Raw genomic sequence first — 25,485 nt, 5'->3', positions numbered from 1 at the left:
TCACCAGAAATCCTAAAATATCATGAGTGGTGATTTCTGATTATAGAAAAGAGTTTATAAAATTATCCTCTTAAAGACATTAACAATTTATTTCTGTACCCTTATTGATAAAAAGATGATGAATGTGGAGGTGAATGAGTGGAAATATACAGAATGCAAACCTAAACTAATTTATATGTTCAAAATTAAAGATATAAAATATTTCAACAGGTACTTGCTTTAGCTTTCTATTACAAAGTACTTTCAAGTTTGTGTTTCTTGTTTGCCTTTTGTGATGTCTACTCTATTTTGGAATTGAATCTCTTGTCTGGTTAAGGCACATATGAGAAGCAATAAGTTGATACTTCCTGCTCTTGCCCCTTCTCTCTCTCTCCTCTCTCTAAAAGCAATAAAAAAAAATTTTTTTTAAAAGAAAAATAAAACAAGATTTGTTTATTCACAAACTTTAATTATTTATTGTATGTTAAGTCAGAGACCAACCTACTATATTCTAAAAGAAATGGCAGATAAGGACACAAATGTTTATGCTCAGTATATAAAGGCTACAAAAAAGGCACTCTCTTGGTGACTGATAGGGGCACTTAACTTTGGGTCAGTTAAGTAAGGTTTCTCTGAACTTGAGGCACATTGTGAAAAAGATTTTAAGAACTGTGCAAATAAAAAATGGAAAGAAGGTAAACCCAAGGGTAAATACAAGGAAGTGATATTACAGGGGACATTGGAGAAATTTGCAATTAGTTTGCAATTAGTTTGGATGAAGTAATCTTTAAAAAGTTTATTAAAAACAATTTGTATTACATATTCAAGTGTCAAAGACTGCTATAGGCAGGAGTTGAATTTTATTTTTATTCTGATTATTAATTCATTTATTTCTTACATGTAACTTTTACAAATTGTCAGCAAAGAACTATTTAAATAGTTAATTCAATTGTTTTGATGAATGATGTTCTGCACTTGAAAAACATTATCACGTTACCTGTTCTGATTGTACTTACTCAGATCTACATATCCAACATCCACGTACATTTTAGCAAACAGAGATCCCAGTGTAAAGCCGAGGATTGGACCAATCATTGCTATTGAAAACAGACTACCTGAAAATATTATAAAACAATTTTATCAAGATACCAAAAATATATGGCTTTTGTTCTATATTTTTTAAAGTAACATTATGCAATAGATTTTTCCAAATAAAATTATTAATTACAAATAAATTAAGTAACACTATTATTTCAAATGTAGTAGACTCAGGGAAAGTAATAATAAAATCTAATATTTTCTTTACATTACCTAAATAAACAGAAGAATATCCTTCTTTGGCAAAATCATCCAGGTATGAGATCCCCAAAGGTTGTATAGGGGTTTCCCCAATTCCACGAAGCAAATTTCCCATTAGGACATATACCCATATATACGACTCAGGTTCCTTTTCCCAACCTATGTAGACAAGAGTATTTTATCTTATTAATTTGAGCATTTTTATTAGAAACTCAAGTACCTTAATCCCTTAATTATTCCATTTAAGAACTATTTTTGCTCTTCTCTAATTATAAGAGTGATTCATATTGACTTTACAAAATTTGAAAATACAGAAAAGTACAAAGAAAACAAATAAAAATAATCTGTAATCTAACCACACAGAACCATTTCTAGTGTTTGCATATATTTTCCACATCTTTAGTGCACATAAAAGTATGGATAATATTCTTTGTGTTCATTATACATTTAAATAGCCAGTTCTTATTATAATCTACTTTTGTAGTACTTAATACCATATTATGATAATTTCCACATGTTATTAAGATTTCTTGTATATCAGTATTTGTTCTGTTTTATTTTTTTGTTACAGTTTACATTCAATATTATTTTATATTAGTTTCAGGTGTACAGCATAGCAGTTAGACAATCATATACTTTATAAAGCGATCCCCTTGATATCTCCAGTACCCACCTGATGCAATACATAATTATTCAATATTATTTACTATAGTTTGTATGCTGATCTTTATATTCTTGTGACTATTCTGTACCAACCTGTACTTCTCAATCCCTTCACCTTTTTTATCCAGCCCCCTAATCCTCTTCCCTTCTGGCAACCATGTCTGTTCTCTATCTATCCATCTGTTTGTTTTGTTTATTTTGTTCCTTAGATTTCATATATAAGAGAAATTTTATGATATTTTTATTTCTTTGCCTGACTTCTTTCACTTAGCATACCTTAAAAGCAGAGTAGTCATGCACGGAATAAAATTTTTATAATTTAATCAATCTCTTACTGTTCACTCGCAAACTATTTCTAACTTTTTATTCTGTTAAGTAAAGATGCCATAGCTATAATTAAAAATAAATCCTTGAGCATCTTGATTATTTTCTTAAGAAAAATAGTAAAAGTTAAAATTGTTGATTTAAACAGATATTCATATATTTGTTCTTTATTATCTTAAAAATTTACCTAAAATAATTAGAAATTTATACAATCTCAATAATATATGTCTTTTCTTTTACCTCATTTATTTTTATTTTTAATCTTTTTATAATAAGCAGAAAATTCTTCAATTGTCTTTAATTGGTGTTATAACTTATAATTACACAGTATGATTTGTAATATAATAGGTAAAAAATCTTTAATTGAATAATAGTTATTATTAATTATAATTTGTCATTTTTACATATTTATACCACTTCCCTTTTTATTTTAAATGCACATATTTTTGCCAATTTCCTACCGAAATATCACTATTTTTATTATTTCTAAAAATTCTTTATATATATTAACACTATTGTAAAATGCAAATTTTTAATTTTTTTAAAATCAATTTTAATTGTTTCTACAGATACAATTAAGTGGATAAATTTTAGACTACTTATTAATGACATTAATATTCACTAATGTCAATTCAATTCTTACCTTTTCCTTCTCTCTCAGGTGATGTTTCATTGAGTAACACATTTTGATTGATTAAACAGGTTGATAAGCTTGATGTTAAATTCTCTGATGATTTAATATAGGTTTCTTTAGAATACTTGTAACTGTAACAAAATCACTAGAGTCAAGTTATGCTACTGAATATTTTTACTGTTCCCAGAAATACAGGAAAAAAATTTTTTAATTTTATTTAGAAAATTAACTTCACAGGGTGACATTGATAAACAAGAATACATAGGTTTCAGGTAAATATTTCTATAGCATTTGAACTGTTGATTATGTTGTATACCCATCGCCCAAAGTCAAACCATTTTCTGTCCCCTTATATTTGTCCTGAAATAGGAGTGCTCACTAAAAAATATCATTCTCTACTCCTTAGGCAAGGGTTGTCATGTTACTAGCATCCTAAGAGTGCTTATATTCTGGTCAAGATATGAAGTACCTTGTTTTATGCTTTAAAAAAACATGCTAACTGTATCTTCCATCCCTTTGATTCACCTTCAAAGACAGTGACTATCTAAACTATCTGATAAACTTTCTGATAAACTATCTGATAAACATTTAATAAACTTTAGAGCAGTGTTTTATAAATCATTCAGTAATACACACTAATTCCAGCAATTTGTAATGTTAGCATTTCTTTAGATGCTGAATATTAAAATCTACTTCTGTGTTTCAAGGGTTATTTCTCATTACATGTACAATTGTGGATCCATATGCTGATTATATAGATGTCTGTAGCTATATATAATTGAATAATTATTGAAATTAATAAAATATAAATAGTCAAATTATTTTTTGAGCTAACTCATCATCTACATTTTCTATCAATAACCTGTCTGATTTTCTTTCATGGACACACACACACACACACACACACACTCACACATACACACATTACCATAAGCATGACTCTTCAAAACTTTGTTCAGAAAGTTCTAATCCACTTTAATTTGATGAGGAAAAATTTAAGAACAACAGCAATAGAGCTAGAATAGGGACAAATATTGATATCCAAAAACACTAAAGTAGTTCATGAGCACCAAAGGCAGCATACTATATCCTGACATTATACTCAACTCCACCTCCCCCCAAAAAACATCTAGAAATAAAACACAATATTTGTACTTACCAAATATCAGACTCTCTAATATGAGTATATATATGATAAAAGCTGTGATAAATTTAATATAGTAGGTCCTGAGTTGACACAAAGAAAAAGGGATGATGCAGGGGAGAGAGTGGATTAGAGAGCCCCCAGTGAAGATAACATGCAAGATGAAGCTTGAGGTCAGGTAGGAGTTTAATAGGTAGACAACAACAACAAAAATGTATTCAGGATAATATATATAAAGTACCATATGCAAAGATATGACATATTAAATCACATTTGGAAAACTGCAGGCCTAGAATGTGGTACTCGATCTTGGGGAGCAGTGCAAGATAAAGTTAGGAAGAAAGTCAAGGACCAACTCCATGAGCAACCTGTATATGTAAGTGATTTTAGATATTAATCTGCAGATGAGAGGTATTCAATATTTTTGTGATCAACAGTAAGAAATGCATTTTGCAACACAACCATAATACATACATATGCACATACATGTACAAATTAACAACCAAAAGTTTCACAGAATATTTGTACCTACTTCCATTGTATATTTCTCTATTCTATTTTTATTATATTCAATCTTATGTATACAAAAAGTGTATTGTAGAATTGTGTACCTGAAACCTAGATAACTTTGTTAATCAGTATAACCCCAATAAATTCAATTAATAAAATAAAAATAAAAATTTTACCTACCTGCAGTTCCTTAATTTCTTAATAGGATATAAAATTTTATTTTCTTCAAGCCAAACAAACTAATCTGAATCAATTTTTTGGCTCACTAGTGGTTCAGAATCTGAAGTTCGAAAAACACTGCTCTAGAAAATTGGAAGTTTTAAGCAGGAGTAAAATAATTGAATTTGTGTTTTCAAATGAATAATATAGAATGTGCATTAGAATGAAGTTTATACTAGAGGCAAAAAGTCCAGGCCAGAAAGAAGGAAAGCCTCAAGTAGGTTGGGGATATTGGGAATGAAAGTGTGGTACAACTTTGGCAAATAAGAGACAGAATAAGTAAAATTTGGTGAACGCTGGTTATTTGTGTTGAAATAAAAAGAGTCTAAGATGAAGCCCTTGACTTTGATTTGAGTTTCTTCATGGCTAAATATGAGTCATTGACAGAGCAAATGTGCAAAATCTGAGCTGATTTTCTATAGGGATGAATTCAGTTTTGAATACACTAATGGCAAATGCTTGTAGCCTATTAAGTGGGAGATACTAATAAGATGGTTATTGTATAGATCTTGAGTGTAAGAAAAAATCACCATGTGTAGGTGATAGTTGCATTTAACACATGCAATCCATACAAATCATCTAGGCTGAAAAATAAAGGAGGCTGAAGAGGACACTGACATTACAGTGTCAGCCGCAGAAGGAAAGGATGGGCTTGATGAAGAAACAACAAAGATAAGAAATAAATCAAGTGAGAGTAATACTGATAGGGGAGCCCAAAAGTTAGAAATTTGGTTTCAGTAATAGCAGATTTTTAGTTGTAATGAATAGGAGATGTGCAAGGTTAGAAAACAGTTAATCTGCTTGCTGGTCTCTCTTAATGGCTCCTTGGTCTTTGTAGGGTGGTGGGCAAGGGGAAAGGTCACATGGGACACCAGACCCAGAAACTTTGGCTAGGACCACCCACATCCATGCGCACCAAAAAAAACTTCCCAGGAGCCCTTTGGAAAAAAGCAACTGTCCATCAGCCAGTGAGATTTCACCACGTCATATTAGCTCAACCACCCTAGATGGGACCCTTTAAATATTTCCCATGCGATTGCCCGGCTCCTGTCCCTGGGACTAGGGAAACTTGTTGGGTGGGATGCGCTCTGTACTCAATAAAGCCTTTTATTATTCACACTTCGTGGCTCCGGCCCCTTCCTTATTCCTTGGCAGGGAAAAATACCATACATTTGGTGCCAAAACCTGGAAGAAGTCAGAAGTTCACAAGGACTGCTCCTCTTCCCTTCCCCTCTGAGAAAGAACCAGGACCTCTGACCGTCCACCCACTTTGGCACACGGTGCGGTAAGTCCCCTGCCTCCAGCCTCCCCTCAGTTCTTTCCACCGAGACTCCCTGTTCTAAACCGCAGCTGCATCAAGGACTTTTTTCCATTCCAAGTGCGTGTGTGCCCGTGGAGATGTCCCGGGCATATCCACTTTCCCTATCCATCTAGTGGCCAGAGCTTGAGTTGCAGGATGCCAATTCTCAACTCTGACCACTCCGATGACTAAGGGTGGCCATAGATGCACAGTAATCTAAACCTAATCCAAAAACACTCCTGGAGTTGCCTTATCCAAAATCTCTCCCTCTCTAAAGAAGAAGAAACTGTTCTTCTCTGCTCTGGCCAGGCCACAGAACCCACTGGATAATTGAACCAGGTAGCCTCCTAAAGGGACTTTTGGTTTTAACACCCTCACCAATTTATCGCCAAAAGAAGCTGGAAACTGGTTGGAGATCCCTTACATTCAGGGCTTCTAGTTATTCACGCTCTTGTCCTAATCTCTGTGCCACCTGTTCTACCAAGCAGGCCCTTTTTGGCCAGAGAAACCTCACCTAAACCCTCCACTCCTAATCTTTCCTTCTCTGCCCGACTCCCAACTCTGTCCCCCTCCTGCCTGACCCCCGGGGTCACCCCTCTCTCAGGACCCCTCTCTGGTCCCTCTGCGAACCTCTTTCACTCCAGTCTCTTCCCTCCAAGAGCCCCCCTCCCCTCCCTTCACAGAATCCTGTTTCTCATTCACCTGCAAATACCAGTCTCTCTTTGTCCTCTCCTACTGGCCAGGGGCCCCTCCCTTCTCCACTGTGTTCTTAAGCCCCTCCTTTGTCAGGCCATTCTCAGTCTGCCATTGGCCCTTACATTGATTTGCAGGACCCCAAGGCCCAACCTCAATTTTCTTGCAGAGAGTTCTGGCCCTGTCCTGCTTCTGGCTCTGGCATTTTCAGCTGGATCTGGGTGCCGGTCTCCCCAGGAGCCCACCGTCTCTTATTCTCAACCCCCAAGCTCCTATCTGGGACCTGTGAACATGGCATTTAAAGTTTTTAATGGTCTTAGCTAGTGAAAAAGGCCGAGGCTGTTGCCGGACCTGCATGCAGCAGAAGGTAACACTCCAAACCCAGGCTCTTGTGGCAGCCCTAAGGTCAGCAGACCAAGAGGGGCAAGGCACAGGAAGTGCCCAACCCAAGTCCAAGCCACAAAGAGTAATCCCACCAGCAGCTTGCTTTAAGTGTGGCAGGCAGGGTCACTGGTCCTGGCAGGGCCCCTGCTCATGGCTACCCACTGAGCCCTGCCCTGACTGCAAGCAGCCTGGTCACCGGTGGAGCGATTGCCCCTTTGGGCAACAGGCTTTTCCTCAGTGCCTCTACATGGAGGACAAGCCAGCCAGGCAGGCCCATCATTCAAACTCCTAGAACACGGCCTCAACTCGGAGAACCCAGGATAATGCTGCAGCTAGTGGGTAAGTCCATCTCATTTCTTGTGGACACAGGAGCTACCTTCTCTGTTTTGCCATCACACTCTAGACCTCTAGTTCTCTCACAGGTCTCGGTTTGGGAGTGGATGGGACCCCTCTTTGCATGCCACCCTGGCCATGCAGTTTTTCCCCTTAGTATGCCACCCCCAACATGCAGTTTAGACAGAATCCCCTTTTTGCACTTGTTCTTAGTTATGTCTCGTGCCTGGGTCAAGACATTCTACACAGTCTTGGAGCCACTATCCAGCTGACAGCATCTTCCCACGTACTGCTACCATTCCTGACTAAAGGCTCGCCCACTACAACAGATCACCCTAACCTGATCACACCCCCTATTCCACCAAATATTGTCGACCCTCAAGTCTGGGACACCTCAACCCCTGTGGTAGCAACCCACCACCCACCTGTACACATCCACTTAAACAATCCCTTCCCTGCCTGCCTCAAGAAGACACACCGCCACCCATCTTAACTTCCTTGCCATGAAGGGATATCGTGTCTCCCCTCCTAAGACTCAACTTCACTCTCAGTCTGTAGTCTATCTGGGCATCATTGCCTTGACTCCCACCACCCGAAGTCTCATCCTAGATCGAACTCAGACCCTCTGCAGTCTCCAACCACCTACCACCGCTGATCAGATTCTTTCTTTCCTCGGTTTAATAGGCTTCTTTAGACACTGGATTCCCAATTTTGCTCTCTTAGCCAAACCCTTCTATGAGGCTGCAAAAGAGACTCCTACGGGACCTCTCACATCCCCCAACACCATCAAAAGGACTTTCTCTACCCTTTGAGACACCCTCATCTCCTCTCCCCCTCTTGCTTTACCTGATCCCAGATGCCCCTTCCACCTTTTCACTGATGAAAAGCACGGTAACGCTGTTGGCATGCTAACTCAACCTGTGGGGCCCACATACCACCCCGTGGCATACCTCTCAAAACAATTAGACACCACTGTCAAAGGCTGGTAGCCCTGCCTCTGGGCATTGGGCGCAGCAGCTGAACTCACCAAAAGTCTACTAAGCTCACTCTTTCTCAACCCATCACTGTCTTCTCCTCCCACAGGCTCACCGACCTCCTTTCACACAAATCTCTTTCTCTGTTAAGTCCTTCCTGCCTACAAGAATTTCACCTCCTGTTCATTGAAAACCCTTCAGTCATTCTTTTACCCTCTCCCAGACTCAACCCATTCACTCTACTGCCAGCTCCAATGACACTTCCAGAACCCACCCACTCCTGTACGGAACTAATAGATTTCCTCAACAGACCTCAAGATGGATTATCAGATTCTCCTTTAAAAGATCCAGATCTAATACTCTTTGTAGATGAGAGTTCTTTACAGGGACTCAACGGACGACAACGAGTGGCTTACGCGGTGGCCACCACCTCCTCCACCCTAGAAGCCCAGCAGCTGCCAGAGGCCACCACTTCCCAGAAAGCAGAGCTGATTGCCCTCACACGGGCACTCACTCTGACCCAGGGAAAACGTGTAACTATATGTACTGACTCTAAATATGCTTTTCTTATCACCCACAGCCACTCTGCCCTCTGGAAGGAAAGGGGCTTTCTCACTACCAAGGGCTCCCCCATAATCAATGCTACCCTCATTTCTGAACTTTTGCAGGCATTACAGCTTCCCACTGAGGTGGCAGTGGTACATTGTGGGGGCCATCAAGCCTCTCAAAACCTGGTGGCCTTGAGAAATGCTCGGGCCAATGCGACGGCTCGAAACCTCACCCTGGGAGCCCCCCCCCACTCCTCTCATGTTTCTCTTCTCTTCCTTGAAACCTTCCTACAATCCTGAGGAAGAGCAGACCCTCCTGTTGCTCCTGTCTCTCCCACCGGGAACCTGCTGCCAGAGTGAGCTGAAGCAGGGAGCAGTGCTCTTCAGTAAGACTGGCCTGATAAAAGAAACTTTAATCTCCTCAACCATCTGCGAGAAAAATCAAGCAAAAATCTCTCCCCCTACAACCCGCTTAACTCCTAGTAGCAGCCACCCATTCTTACCTGGGCTGCCCCTATCTTCTTCTAATTATCAGCGTATAACTCATATTTGCTCCCCTTTTTTAAATTCGTACAGAACCGCATCTGCGAAGTTTCTCAACTCGCGGCCAAACAGATGTTCCTCCTGACTCCCCTCAAAGCCACCACCTACCGATCTCCTTCTCTCCACAACGCCCCTAATCAATAGGAAGCAGTCAGATGAATAAGCGGCACCCCTAATTAACACAAAAGGTTGGAATGTAGGGTAGTGGGCAATGGGGCATGGTCACGTGAGACACCAGACTTGAGAACTTGGCTAGAACCGCCCACATTCGTTTGCGCCAAAAGAAACTTCCTGGAAGTCCCTTCGGAAAAGAGTGACCATCTGTCAGCCAGTGAGATTTCACCACATCATATCAACTTGACCACCCTAGAGATCCTTTAAATATCTCCCACACAGATCACCCCATGAGACTTCCCTGGCCTCTGTCCCCAGGACCAGAGAATCTCATCAGGTGAGAAGCACTCTGTACTCAATAAAGCCTTTTATTATTCCACACTTCCTGGCTCCGGCCCTATCCTTCTTTCTCGGAGGGGAAAAATACCTTACAGTCTTTACTTTGAAATGAAGTGAAAAGTTTACCTTTTCAGGAGTATCAGAGGAGGGAGGTAAGCTTACATTGGGGAGGGAGGTAAGCTTACATTTAGGGGAATTTAAATCACAATAGTTGTTTGTAAAAGCCTAGACACAGGATTTACTGTGAAAAGTTAAGGCTTAAAAATTAATTAGAAACTTAGTTCACCAATCTTAAATCTTTACTTTGCATCCTAAGAAAACAAAGAGTCTTTTCATAGACGATTGAGAAACATATGGTCACAGAGGTACTAGGTCCTGGCTGTTCCTGAGAGACACCTAGTCCTGCTGCCTTGAAGACTTACCAAGGACAGCAGATAGGACTGTGCCGATTAGACCTGTGTTACATCAGAAGAACGTGCGAGGGAGATGCTCCTGCAACTGAACCTCCGCCTCCTGAACATTGTTATATGACTAATTGCAAAGATCCCTCCCACCCCCGCCCAACACACACACACGCCATTACTAACAGCCCCTGAACACTATAAAAATCTCTAGTACCAGGAGAATGTTAAGGCAGTCCTTTCAGACAGGAGTCGCCTGCTTTCTCAAGTTGCTGCAATTTGAATGAAAAATGCTCTTATATCTACTCAGCTCCTGTCTCTCGTGAAATTGTCTTGAAAGGGCACCAGTCAACACAAATCCCAGCTTGTTCCAGTAACAATCCAATGTAAATCAGAAGGAGAAGTACCAGGAAGAAGAAAATACTTATGAAGGTCAAATATGGGAGGTGGCGTGGAGGAATTAACATGGTGACCGAAGGCATGCCAGTTGGCTTTTGCAATGAGTAGGTAATTAATGCCTTCAGCAGAAACTGCTCACTGTCTTTCAATATCCAGTCTTCTCTTCCATTATAACGGAAGGCAGGATTTTTAATGAGTAGTATGGCAGCCTGGAATAAAATCTATTTTCTTCCCCAAGTCTTTGAATCTGGATGTGAAATGTAATAAAGTTCTGGCCAATGTGAAGTCAGTAGAAGTGTTATGCCTTTGAAAATATTGTCTAAGCCCCAGGTTGTGTGCACTGTTTCTTCTTGTTTTTCCCTTCCTCTGTCCTGCTGCCTGGAACAATGTTGCCATGGTTTAGACTGTAACTTCAAGGCCATGCAAGGCAGAGCAATATGATAAAAAGAAGCAGTAACACTATCCCTGGGACAGCTACATTATCTTTTAATGTGAAAAATAAGCTCTTATCTTACTTAAACCATTCTTATTTTAGGTTTTCTGTCATTAGCATCAGACTCGAATCTTAACTACACGGTCAGCTTTGGAGGAACATTCCCAGTGGATATATTGAATAGTAGTGGGAGAACACTTAACCGCAGTAAGCTCAGTGGTGAAGTTTATTGAATATATAAATTAAAATTTTTTTTAATTTTTATTTTATTTATTCATTTTAGAGAGGAGAGAGAGAGACAGAGAGAGAGAAGGAGGGAGGAGCTGAAAGCATCAACTCCCATATGTGCCTTGACCAGGCAAGCCCAGGGTTTCGAACCGGCGACCTCAGCATTTCCAGGTCGACGCTTTATCCACTGCGCCACCACAGGTCAGGCCTGAATATATAAAATATTGTAGGCAAAGATGTGAGATATATATGTTATACTAAAAAGTCATAGAGATCTTATTTTTTCTGATGAAACTGTATACCTATTTGATGTTATTTGTATTTAAATTCTGTGAAAGCAAGGGTACATACAGCAATAAGTTAATTATTTCATAAAAATAAACTTTGTTTCTATGCACACTTAGTGGATATTCTTCTCAAAATGTGACTACTTATTTAAAAATAAAAATAAAATTCTACTATTAATTTACAAGTGAATGATAATGAATGGCACAGAGCTATTTAACACTTACTAGCCCATGAAGAAATGTGGTAAAGCAGTCAAAATACTTCCAGTGCCCATAATGAGGCAACCAATTCCAATTAACTTTGGTCTGTGTAGTTTGGATCCAAAGTAACTCACAAATACAATTACAAGCAAATTTCCTAGAAAAAGATAAAATTATTTTATATGGTTCACTATAGCAAACATTAAGTCCACTTCTGTGATAAGTAGAATGGAAGGCCCCAGAATGAATACAAATAGAGCATAGAGCATAGGACATGGTACCTTCCCTCAAAGACCATGCAATTTAATTGCAAAGATGAAATTCACTTACATTATACCATTCACTGTAAAGTTTTATGTTAGTAAGTAGAAGGTTTCAGATACAAAAGAAAGCACTTGACTTACCTGGCAATATTAATAAAGTAAAATTTTATTGAAGAATTTAGAGTTAACTGAATTGTATTGGAATGGAGAAAATCATTCTGATTCAAGGTATTCATTCATGCATTTATTCATTCACCCTAGCATTCTTTAAATTCCAATTAAGTACCTGCCATGGTGTTAGGATACAGAAAAAGAAAAAGAATGAACAATGGTATCTGTCCTCGGGGTACCAGTGACAAAAATATACATATAGGCAGAGGTGCTATTGGGCCACAGAAAGGGAGTTTCAATTAATTAAAGGTTTCACAAAAGTTTCTTGGAGGAAGTGTCACTTGAGATTTAATGTTGAGTGTAAATTATGTACATTACAAAGGGTAAAGAAGAGCATTCCATGTGGAGGGAGTCACAACGAATTCTGATCCACCTGGAGCTACTGTATAATAACAAACAACAACTAAGAATAAAACAGAATGAAATAAAAGCACCAAAATGAGCTGGCAGATAAAGTAACTTATGAAGAAAGAGTTAAATAAGGAAATTGAGGAGAGGAGAAACACTGAAAAAAATTTAGTTAGTATTTCTAGAGGTACATGGGTATCCATAAAATAAGAACTGGTACATTAAAAATAATAAAATAATAAAGTATTATAAATTTAAAATATTATAAAAATGTACACTTTGGGCCCCGATATTAGGTGAGAGATGGCATCAAAAAATATTGCCAAAACATAAAAAAGGTAGAATTTTTTAAAGAAAAGCTTAAAGAAAAAAATAGCCAGAAAATTTAATATTCACATTATATATGTTTCAGAAGAAAATAGAGGGGATGAAAGAAATATAAAAATATAAAATAAATTCCCTGAGCTAGAGAAGTCCCAAGACATCAGATGAAAATTTCTACATTTCTCTACCACCAATGATGTAAAAATGATAATCCTGGACATATGTTGGCAAAATTTCTGAAATTCAGGGATAAAGAGGAGATACATATTGGTGCATGACAAGGAGACTGGTAATGATTTTTATATACAACATTAGGTGTTATAAAACAGAAGATAAATGTTTTAAAATGTTCTGAGTAAAAAAGATTTTGTACTTTTAATTACATACTTAGACAAATTAAATGTGATATTAAAATAAATACATTTTCTAAAAGCAAGAGCTCAGAATATGTCATGTGTTCAATTATTTCTGGAAATAATAACTACATGAAAATAATCTTCAGAAAAACTAAACATGAGATCAGAAATCATAAGAGTCAAGAACCATGATAAGCAAAGAAATCAGTAGAACTTATAACCATATCCAAATGTTTGCTGTTAAATAGCTACAAGTTTTAACAAAAATATTAAGAATCAACTTCTCAATACAAAGAAACATACAATAAATGGGAATTAAAAGCTAATAATAGAATAATATTAAAATCCTAGATGGTTTAATTAAACCAAGGAAGTTAAAAATTGAAGGATATTATATTTAGCGTATAAGATCCTCTCAATCATGAAAAGGCAAAATTCATCTATCCAAAAGAATAGATGGGTCTTCCATTACACAATTATTTTTAAATACTAAATATCTAAATATATTTTAAATAAAGTTGTAAGATAAACAACTGTTTGTAGAAAATATTTGTAATCTATACAACAGACATAATTTCTGAATCCTTTTAATTATTAAACAGTGAAAAACAAAAGGAAAAATGGGCAGAGATAATGAGCTACCAATTTATAAAAAAAAAGGGAAAATAATGTTCAATAATTATATAAAACCCCAGTATAATGGGAGAAATCAAAATCAAAATGAAAGCAACAAAGTATAACATTCAATGTCCTAAAAAAAAGACTTTTAATCCCAATTTTATACTCAGTTAAACAGTAGAAACATAACAAAGGCTGCTCTAAAGCTAGTCTTTTCTCCTTGAATTATCAGAATCCTAATCCTCTTTACAACCTTTTTCTTTCTTTCTTTCTTTGTATTAGAGAATCTTGAGCGAGGGAAGATAAAGCCCTGAAAAGTATTTATTTGCAAGTAATGAGATTGTGTAGATCAGGGTTTTCAACCTCTGCACTATTAACATTTTGGGATAGATAATTCACTGTTCTAGGGGTTGTCCTGGGCGTTGTAGAATGGTTAGTTAGCAGCATCCCTGACCTCTACTACTAGATGCCGTTAGCAACCTCTTCCTCTCAGTTATGACAAACAAAACTGTCTTTAGATATTCACAAATTGTCTCTGGGGGCAAATTTATCCCTGGTTGAATACCAGTGATATGCAACATGTATGAACAGTTTTTACTTCTGCAAGTCTGGTTACTAAGTAATAATCAGAAAAAATAAAAATTACCGACTTCAAAGCTTCCATCAATTAAGCCAGCAATAGAAGATGGTATCTCAAATCTCCTTTCTATTTGGGTGATGGAACTTTTCATAATGGCTCCACCCATTGCCTTACAAATATAGCTGTATGCCAGGGCTGCAAAGAACATCTAAGAAAAAGCAGAAGGAAAAGAAAGAATGATTGCTCACAGAACTACATGTAGATATGTTCATAGAATTAAAATAGCTTTTATTCTTTACTTGAAAACATTTTATCTATCTTTCCTTTGCAAAAAAAGAAACAAACTTTTGGTATATCAGGAGATATGCATGAGAATATTCATACCAAGATTATGTATAATATAAAGTCCTGAAAACAATCTAAATGCCCATAGATGGAAAAATAAATTATGGTATATTCATGAAATAAGATTATATATAGCACTAAAAGTGCACAAACCACTTTTTTTTTTTTTTTTTTTTTACAGAGACAGAGAAAGAGAGTCAGAGAGAGGGATAGATAGGGACAGACAGACAGGAACGGAGAGAGATGAGAAGCGCATCAATCATCAGTTTTTCAACACCTTAGTTCATTGATTGCTTTCTCATATGTGCCTTGACTGCGGGCCTTCAGCAGACCGAGTAACCCCTTGCTCAAGCCAGTGACCTTGGGTCCAAGTTCATGAACTTTGCTCAAACCAGATGAGCCTGCGCTCAAGCCCACGACTTCATGGTCTCGAACCTGGGTCCTCAGCCTTCCAGTCCGACACTCTATTCAAAGTGCCATCGCCTGATCAGGCCAAACCACTTTTATATGAGTAAACAATTTTATAAGCAAATATACATACATTCACAGATGTTTGAGAGATTAGGGCCATTATCCTGCCTACCTACGAATATATTAGGTAAAATGGCAGAGATATGCCTTTAAAGAGGTTATCCTGGATTATTCTTGTTGACCAAATGTAATCACAAGAGTTCTTTAAATATGTAAGTGGGAGGCAGAAGTACAGTATTAGTAATATGATACAATGTGAGAAACATTTGACTGACCAGTTGAATATGGAAGAGTGCTGAGTCATGAACTTCAGATAGCCTCCAAAAGTTGAAAAAGGCAAGGAAATAGATTGTCTCCTAAAGACTCTAAAGGAACCAGTCCTGCCAACTCCTTGATTTTAGACCAGTGAGATCCATTTAACACTCTTCAACTTCAGATTATAACAGAATAATAATAAATTTGTGTTTAAGCCATTAAGGGCAGTGGTGATAAATGCTATAAAAATCTATTTGGCCCTGGCCGGTTGGCTCAGCGGTAGGGCGTCGGCCTAGCATGCGGGGGACTCGGGTTCAATTCCCGGCCAGGGCACATAGGAGAAGCGCCCATTTGCTTCTCTACCTCCCCCTCTTCCTCTCTGTCTCTCTCTTCCCCTCCTGCAGCCAAGGCTCCATTGGAGCAAAGATGGCCCGGGCGCTGGGGATGGCTCCTTGGCCTCTGCCCCAAGCGCTGGAGTGACTCTGGTCGCGGCAGAGCGACACCCCGGAGGCGCAGAACATCACCCCCTGGTGGGCAGAGCGTCGCCCCTGGTGGGCGTGCCGGGTGGATCCCGGTCGGGCGCATGCGGGAGTCTGTCTGACTGTCTCTCCCCGTTTCCAGCTTCAGAAAAATACAAAAAAAAAAAAAAAAAAAAAAAGATCAATTTGGTTAAAGAGTCATGAATAGGAAATGCTCTTTTACATGGGGTGGTCAGGCATGAAGTAATGTAGACAAAGATTTGAATGAGATGAAGGAGCAAGATATCTGGAAGTAGAAAATTTCAGGAAGGGAAACAACAAGTATAACCTTTTCCAACTCAGAAGCATACTTGGCATTTTTGAGAAGTAGCAAAAAGGCGAATATGCTTGGAGAAAATTGAGCCAGAGGAAAACTGTGGAATATAGAAATGGAATATAGAAACTGTTGGTTAATAGGGAATAATTATTCTGCTTATATCTGGATAGGGAGTGAGAATGAAGGCAGAAAAGGAGAACTTTTACTTTTACCCTATTATTTATGTTTTCTGATGATTGATGATGCATTATTCTTGCCCTTGTTAAAGAATATTCATTACAACATAGAGATACAAGAAATGATGGACCTCTTCAGTGCAGAAATGGCAAGAATAAAGATGAAAGATCTACTGGCAAGGTCTCTATAATTTAGTTGGTTGGGTTCAAATATTGAAGGAAAGGGGTAAGAAAAAAGCAAAAATATTGGTGTTATTTAAAAGTATCCCTTATCTATTTGTACCTATATGCATTTCAGCCTGATGAGTCTGTATCTGCATTTCAGTAGTAACATGGCTGTGCCTGTGAGAAATACTTGACTGATCACCAGTGTAGAATGAGGGAAATCATTGAATAACCTATTTATTAATTCCTGGTTACCTGAACATCCTGAAGGTACTACAATCATGGAATTTGGGAACCTTGAGGAATCAGTTGCCCTCTCTCTATCTAAGTATTTTTTTCTTTTCTTTTTTATCTGTAAAAGGGAAAAAATAGCATCTGGCTGACAGAATTGTGGTAGAAATTTAAGAAGAAAATAGAAGCAAATAAATAGAAGTAAAGCTCTAGAATAGTGTCTGGCATAGAGTAAGTGTTTCATAAATCTTAGTTATTATTATTATTGCTTCTCTGATGTTTATTTTTGGCTTGCTATGAGCAAACTTTATACGCACTGCTAACATGCTAACTTTTCTCCAGATATGCTACATGGGATCACTCTATGTATCTGCTTCAGCCACTTGTTTTCGCCTTGCTCTGCACGGGCCAATCAAATCACTGGAACCCTCAATGTTGGAAAGCAGAAATAACCCAGCACACCATATTATCCCCAGACAATAAAATGTAACACAACTGCATGAACCAATACTGAATTAACCAATACTGACATTCTGCTTAAATATTATTCAAATATTTCATCATAACAGACTTTGCAAGTAGTCTCTAAAAACAAACAGAATTCATGTTCCCTGTACAAGGTTAAAAGGGACCTTAGGTAACATTATTACAATTGAAAGAATTATTTCATGTGGTCTTTTTATTCATCTAGAGAAGACAACAAATTTGATTGAGAAAAACTCCTAAAATATGAGTAAAAGTCAATCATGATGTCGTTATTTTCTTAGGGCTTCTCTAAGGTGGTTTAAAGAATTTGACTTGAGTTCAAGGGTTTTTGATTTACAGATAACTTAAGGCAAATTTTCAATATCCTGAGTCTTGGTATCTTCAACACTGTATTCAAGGAGTACTCTTTCATGTCTATGAAACTCCCCAATATAATCTATATCATTTAGTGTCTCACAGTTTTGTGACAAAAGCCAGGGAAAGGTTTACTACTTTTACTAACTTGAATATGGACAAATAAAGTGGTCTTCCTGTCCTCAGCTAGATCTTTGGGCCAAGTCTTTTGATTGTTTTGGAGATCTCTTTTCCATTAGAAAATATTTAAGTAATTAAAAGAAAAATTGATGTTTCTAAAAAAATTTTAAATAGGTTAAGACTACAAAACAATTCTTTCATAAAACTGCTCAATCTCTATTTATAGGTCAATTCTAAGACTATTTTAATAGTATTTATTATACAAAAACTTCTTTTATCTTAATCACATTTACAAATATTTTTGGTCTATCAAGAACCAAAGAGAAGATATCAAATTACTTGTAATATTTACTATTAGTAAACTCCTAGTCATCAGAAATATCACCAAAAATATATCTTTTTCAGATTTATTACTTTTAGATCAAGATATGGGTCACTCTGTTAATATTTCAACATATGCTTCAGTTGAAAATTCTAATTTGAAATAAAAGTGTTATTTTTTAAAAAAACTGGTTGCCTTTTCTTTAAAGAAAGAAAACTCCCCTTCCCTTATTTAGTTTGAAAATATGAAACTAATTCTACCTTGAATCCACTGCAGCATCTACTTTTTCTTTTCTTTGATGGTTGTGCCTCTGCCATCTTAGTCAAATGTTGATTTGGGTCCATCATTGCACTGCAGATATTATGTGACTGTTTTCAATTGTTGCAGATGTTCTGTTCAAAATGATGACCTATTCAGGGAGAAAAAGTGTAACTTATTTCACTTTAACAATATACAATTCAGAAATCAGAAAACCCACTTGGTCAACCTCAATCAATCTATAAATCCACTAATATTCATTAAGGTCCAACCGTGTGCTGAGTACTGGGCCAGGTAAATGTTTGACATGCAAACAAAACACACAGAGTCCTAGCTTTCAGGAGATTATAAGTTAGTTCAAAAGATAAATTTATCAAAATAAAATCTAAACAACAAATAATAATATAGAATCACACACTAGAGTACATGAACAGAAATTTTTTAACACAAATACAATTTAAAACTTTTTTTTATATATCTGCATAAGATTTAGGAAGGCAAATGTGTGTTTATCTTTATGGCTTTACAAAGTGCTGAGCAGTGCCTTGTACATAACAGAAAGTCAAAATGAGTAGAAAAATAATGTATAGTAATAAGTTGTAATCAGAGTGGCCTAAGAAGGTTTCATGGAGGACGTACCTCTAGAACTAGACTTGAAACCTGGTAGAGTTAGGATTTGTTAAAAAGTTCACAGTGCACTCTAAATACCTCTCAGTCAGACTCTGGCCATATTTGAGATTACCACCATCATGATCCTAATTTATTTTAATTTTGTTAACTTATTTTTGAAGAGAAAATATGTGCATGTAGTTGAAAGTACAAAAGATCAAAAAACCTTATTATTAAAGATTTTCCTCTAACCCATGTGCCCTCAGTATCTAGTTTTTCTTTTTGAGGACAAATATTGTCAGCTTTTAGTGAATCTTACCCATAAATATAATATGCATTTTTTAAGTTAAATACATAATATTTTCTTTTTTAACACAATGACAGCATGCCATTAACACTTTTTTATCCTGCTTTGTATATGTAATTTATGGTTACAGGGTATTGCATTATCTGTGATATATTTAGATAATTTCACATCAATAAATATTTAGGTTGTGTCTAATGATTTTATATTAGAAAACTTTTTAAAATATGTCATTTTATTTATATGTGATCATAGCTGTAGGATAAATTTCTATAGGAGCTTTGAAGTTAAAGTGCAAGAGGAATTATAATTTTGAGTTATTAATCCACTATATTAAAATTTTCCTTCTTAGATTTGCTCTTTTTCATCAGATTAGTGGGTTCTTCACTGAGGTTTAGAAAAAGCATCCTTGTTTATATATATGTGCATCATACACATTTATGTATCTAAAATAAAATAACTATTATATTAATATATAGAAACACACATAAGCATAATATATGATTACCAATAGGACATTATTATACAATATATTTAAAATATATTCTATGTATAGTTAATTCTCATTATTTGAGGTTATATTATAAAAGTTGCTGCAATCATTGAATTGGCAAGTATTGAACGTTGCTCCTAAAGGAAAGATAGGGCAAGGATTCTGTGTCACAACATTTTCATCAACTGATCAATATATAACCTTGTTTTATATGTCTTTCTGCTTAAAGACACCTTATTTAATTTACATTGTTGACCGATTAATGTAGACTCTGTGGCCAATAGCACCCTAGGGCTCATGTCAGAGAGAAGCTTATGTAACATTTTTTCAGCAGGTACCTCACAGCCTTCTTGCACCTGGAACACTGGACAGCACTATGCCTGTGAGCTGTTTTAACATAGAATCACCATAAGAAAGCACAAAACCTAGACACTAAATAGACTACAAAATGGTTACCTGACCAGAAGGTGGAGCCACACCTTGTTTGACCTCAACTGGGGACAAGTGTGATGGACAACTCAAGTTTGTTGCCACTCTGTGCAGTATTGATTTTGAGGTTACAAATATTTTTTAGTGAGTAAGCAAGTTTGCAAACCCAAATTCCACAAATAATGAGGATCAACTGTATATATTATTTATTAATTTACTCAATAAAGATTTACTGATATCCTAAATTATGAATATTAAAGACCATAAATATATATAATGTGTATTTATTGAAGAATGTGCAAACACAGAAATAACTATCTAAAAATATTATTTAGTATATGTGAGTACATACATATAACACAGGCATGACAGCAGCAACTCACACCTTTGTACATCTAAATTAGTCATTTTCAACCTGTGTGCCATAAGAATTTTTAAAATATGCAATACCTGACTATTTAGTCAGGGGCACTGACCTCTTTTCTTTTAGATTGTTAAATTTAAAAAAATGACAACAGCCAGCACAACAATAGCCATCCTGTGTGAATGAATCAAAATGATACCTATTTTTTTTGTCAGATTGGCAAAAGTATAACATATTTTTGGGGTGCTGAAGAATTACATTAATTAGTTTCTGTGTGCCATGAGTGAAAAAGATTGAAAACCACTGATCTAAGTAAATCTGTTATTATCCTACTTTTTGTATGTGCTCCATACATACTTGTGCCTGTGTAGTTACTGAGAGGAGTGCGGTGAGGAGAAAGTCAGTGGTTTGATGGTCCCAAAGTTATAAACAGCCTTTTGCTAAATTTCCTGTCCTCTTAATCCTATCATTGCCAATCTCTACAAATGGTTTGCAAAGTGGATAGTCACCCTTTAACTTTAGCTTTTTATGTTGTTTTTTGGCTACTGCACAAATGTTCTTAAAGACGATTATCTCACCCCTCTTAGCCTGGCTCCCTGCAATTGATTAACTTATGACTATCCTGTCCCCCACTTTTTAATATCCTATGTTTATCATACATGTCCTCAAAATCTCTCAGAGGACTCTTATACCACAAATGATAAAATTCATGCTTCTTATTTGAGATTCTTCACAAACTAAACCCAACCCTTGTTTTTAGTCTATTTGCCAAATATACCACCCACAGGCACCTTCCGTCATATAGAGCTACTGTCCCTAGGAAAAAACTCTCATGTTCTTTTCCATCTCTTGGTAGCAATTCTGCCCCAATTTACCTCTCTTAGATATTTTCCCAGTTACTCCCAATTGCAATAACCTCTCTCACCTTGCTGCTCCCCTGGAGAATATACCTGTATCACAGTCATTAATCTTTTTGTATTTCCACAACTTTTCCAGACAGATCACTATTCCATACTTCTCTCCTAGGTACTGGGAAAAACTATTGAGAAAGACGTGGAAATGCAGACACCTTTTCCTTCATTTCTTAGAAAGATTAAATTGTATTAAGTAACTACAAATCAGTTAGAAAGTTGGAGTATCAATATAGGCTTGACCCTAAATCCCACACTTTCCACTTCAACATGGTATTTTAGGCCTGACTTGGAGACATTTAACATAGTTTTCTTTGGACAGATATATATATTCTCAGAGATTCAAACAAATTTTAAACAAATGGTATATAAGTGAATTTTGGGTACACACTATATTTGTAAGGCAGGACCACCAGCATTTAAATATCACATTGCAACTTTTCCTTGAACAGAACAGCCCAGCACTGTCTAGTTTCATGGACTGAAGCAGAGGACAGAATATCACCAGCCTTGTTTATCTGTGTAAAGCCTGCACTATTGGAGGGAGAACAGAAAATCTGTGCAAGCATGTGGCCCACTTTCTACCATGTACCTGTGGAACTAAGGAGGAGAAATGGAAAACAGGATGAGCTAATTTAGCCTTCTATCAGGGGGTATCTCCTGTCCTCCACCTTACTTTTACAATAACAATTACCCTATTAGGGTAACCACCTTTCTGAATGGGAGAAGGGAACTAACATCTACTAACTTCTTAGTTTGTAACAGGAACTGTGCTGAGAAATTATGTTTTTTCTTTTAATCAGAGATATAATTATCTAGAAAATCTCTTTCTTTTTCTTCACCTTGAGTCAACCTTGAGTTGAAAAAAGAAACAAGAAGTGGATAAGTAACTTTGGGACACTTCCCATATCTTGATGATTCTCAACTAACTCTTCACTCCACATTATACTGTTAACATAGGATCAAAGAAATGAGGTGTATGTCTAATAATTCTGTGTAGCTAGTGAAAAAAAATGCCTTGTAACATATTTTGGGAAGGTAACCATAGGTCCATTTTTCTGACTTGAATTTCCAGCTGTCTAGAAAGTAAAGGGAACAGGTTTTCAAACTTTAAATTATGAACGTCTGAATTTTCCATTTTATGTTTAGGAGTACATAAACCACAGTCTCATCTATTTCTAAAAGGGATATTTAATAGGCTTTAAGGGCCTAGGACAGTGTGTGTAGAAGTCAGAGAAATAAAGTGTATAATATTTATCATGTCAACAAAATATTTTGTCTTTGAAATTTGTGAAATTTTTCCACATAGGAAAAAGTTGAAATTAGAAAATCTCAAAGGTTCTTACCTGGACTTAGAATCCTACAGCAGCAGCAAAAAGTCCATCCCTTTAACTGTTGTTAAAGTCTGTTTTTAAATAGCGAGTTGGCTTTTCTTTTTTATCAGTACAATGATGATTAACCATCAGGTCATTGTCCTAGGCAAATAGAAAAAAATTAACTCATTATTTTAAGAGTCTGTTCCAGACTTCTGCATTTTAAATATTATATTTGCCAGAATTTATAAGCTATTTTTCTGTAAGTTTAATTATTAAGCTTATTTTTGAGACCAACTCCTATTTGTTTAGTTAATTTAGTTGGTTGCCTAGATTTTTTAAAAATTTAAGTATACTAATACAACAGATTAAGGTACTTAAAACTCTTCCAAATAGAAAATAATTCAAGACATTTTTAAAAATATCTACAGTTTACTTTAGCATTCAAAAGACAAAAGACACCCTTTGTAGTTGATACTTGGGGGCAGCTCTAATATGATGTCATGGAAAGCGAATGTCCCATATGGAATAGTAAAGCAATTCATTAAAAGATAGGTCTTCTATGTGATAAAATTTTTAATAATGACAAAAGTAATCAAGACTACATTCCATAATAGATTCTTTACATTGAAACATGAAGAAAGAAAGGTTATGTGGTTTTTTTCTATTGACTTGGTTTTTAGAGACAGGTAAGCTTGAGCCAATTGAAAGTTTCCCTGAGGAGGTATTGAGATTGAGTTTTATTTATTTATTCATTCATTCATTCAATCACTAGATAAACATTTCTGACTCCTTACTAAACTTCTATACCTCAGACATTAGGCTCTGTTCTGGAAGTATACTAATTTAAATCTCATAACAAATACATATATTTGTTATATTATATATGCAGTTATTATATGGAGAGTACATATAATAGCTATCATATATATGACTATTATACAGAAAAAGCTACATATATATACACATATATACACATATATAATTATGTAGCAATATAAGAATATATATATATATATACAAAAATAGGTAGCCCTTATCACTTCTGAAGGACAATTTTTCACACCACTGCAGCTATATGTATTTAAGTTCTAGGTATCTGTTATTTTATTGATAAGTTCTATCCTGATTTATTCTTGGAAGTTTGGAGTCATGGGAAGAACTAAAGAGTGTGGAGAACGAGAGGGTTGGAAAATTCTTAAGAAGATTGGGACTAAGAAGATTAGAGCCCAGACCCCAAGTAGTCCTCTGCTGGATCAGAATCTATGGCAGTCCAACCTCACGCCCAGGGGATTCTGATTCAATTGAACAAAGATTATGCTTTCAATGCTTTTTTTTAAAAAAAAAATAAGCACTTCAGTTAATTTTTATCTAATGCAAAATCTTGAAAGCCACTGTAACAGAAAGAGAACACTTCCAATTGTTTCTGCAGATTTTTCGTTCAAAGTGGGAAAACAGTGTGGGTGTTCCTATGCTAAAGACTTTTTCTTCAAAGTTTTAGTCCAACACAGTGCATCACAGGAAGGCAAACAGTACAAACTAACTAAGAACTTCTCTAATCCCTAAACTAAAGCCATCTGGTGAAATTCTGCAGTGTTTCCAGAGGTCAAAGAGCATTTTTCTTTTTTTTAAGGGAGAGGAGGGGAGATAGGAAACAGACTCCGGGATACGCCTCTACTGGGATCCACCTGCCAATCCTGTCTGGGGCTGATGCTTGAGTACTGAGGTATCCTCAGCTCCCAGGGCCAATGCTCAGACCAACCAGGCCAATGGCTGGGAGCGGGGAAGAGAGAGTGAAGGGGGAAAGGGAAGAGAACAGATGGTCGCTTCTCATGTGTGCCCTGACTGGGGATCAAATCCAGGATGTCCACATGCCAGGCTAATGCTCTATCCTTTGAGCCAACCAGCCAGGGCTCAAAGAGCACTTTTCGTGACCTTTTCTCTGTCATGGCTATTTAAGTAATTTTGATTGTTCTTGTGTGACCTATGAAAGAATATGAGTAGTTAGAGGAAAAGAGTTGCAACAGTCCTTTCAAGATCAATATTATGCGAACATCCATGGGTCAGTAGAATTGCAAAATTTGCTTTAAAAATCTATTGATATTTCCTTCAGAGGTAACCATCACAGTTCTGACGACATGTCATGGTCTTTGGAGTTTGATAAATTTTGATGCCATATTGTCTCTGATACTTGCTAACAGTATGGACTAATGTAGGTTATTTAAACTTTCTGAGCATCAATATCTTCATCTATAAAGTAGGAAGACAGTGGTTGGGGTAGTATTAAATAATGTCTCTGCAGAGGTTTACACAGTGCCTGATACATTAGAGATTCAATACTTAATAAGAATCATTCTATGAAATTTGTGCATTATAAATATTTTAAAGCAATTCATTTGAATCAAATGAACAAACAAAAATAAAATCTCTAAGGCACGTGCTTAGCATTTTTTTCAACAGTTTTTATTCCTGGAG

The 25,485-nt window shown here is 36.4% G+C and overlaps 1 protein-coding gene across 2 annotated transcripts in view; it reads right to left on the bottom strand.

Moving 5' to 3' along the window:
* The window catches only part of LOC136328284 (solute carrier organic anion transporter family member 1B3-like), a 46,741-nt gene extending 23,555 nt beyond the window's left edge, over positions 1-23,186 (bottom strand). The window contains exons 1-7 of one of the 2 annotated variants that reach the window (XM_066264586.1): positions 23,044-23,186; positions 18,590-18,738; positions 14,676-14,817; positions 11,974-12,106; positions 2,909-3,030; positions 1,291-1,437; positions 996-1,094 (exon numbers count right to left, since the gene is read on the bottom strand). In XM_066264586.1, the coding sequence (XP_066120683.1) occupies positions 996-1,094; positions 1,291-1,437; positions 2,909-3,030; positions 11,974-12,106; positions 14,676-14,817; positions 18,590-18,676 (730 nt within the window). In that variant the 5' untranslated portion in view covers positions 18,677-18,738; positions 23,044-23,186. Of the gene's footprint in view, positions 1-995; positions 1,095-1,290; positions 1,438-2,908; positions 3,031-11,973; positions 12,107-14,675; positions 14,818-18,589; positions 18,739-23,043 lie in introns of those variants that run through there. The other variant, XM_066264587.1, reaches the window with a different exon arrangement.
* Positions 23,187-25,485: the final 2,299 nt, after the last annotated feature.

Source organism: Saccopteryx bilineata, chromosome 1 (assembly GCF_036850765.1).
Source record: "Saccopteryx bilineata isolate mSacBil1 chromosome 1, mSacBil1_pri_phased_curated, whole genome shotgun sequence".
Taxonomy (NCBI): domain Eukaryota; kingdom Metazoa; phylum Chordata; class Mammalia; order Chiroptera; family Emballonuridae; genus Saccopteryx; species Saccopteryx bilineata.
The sequence above is the reverse complement of the archived record's forward strand: the minus strand, read 5'-3'. Positions and strand labels throughout refer to the sequence as shown.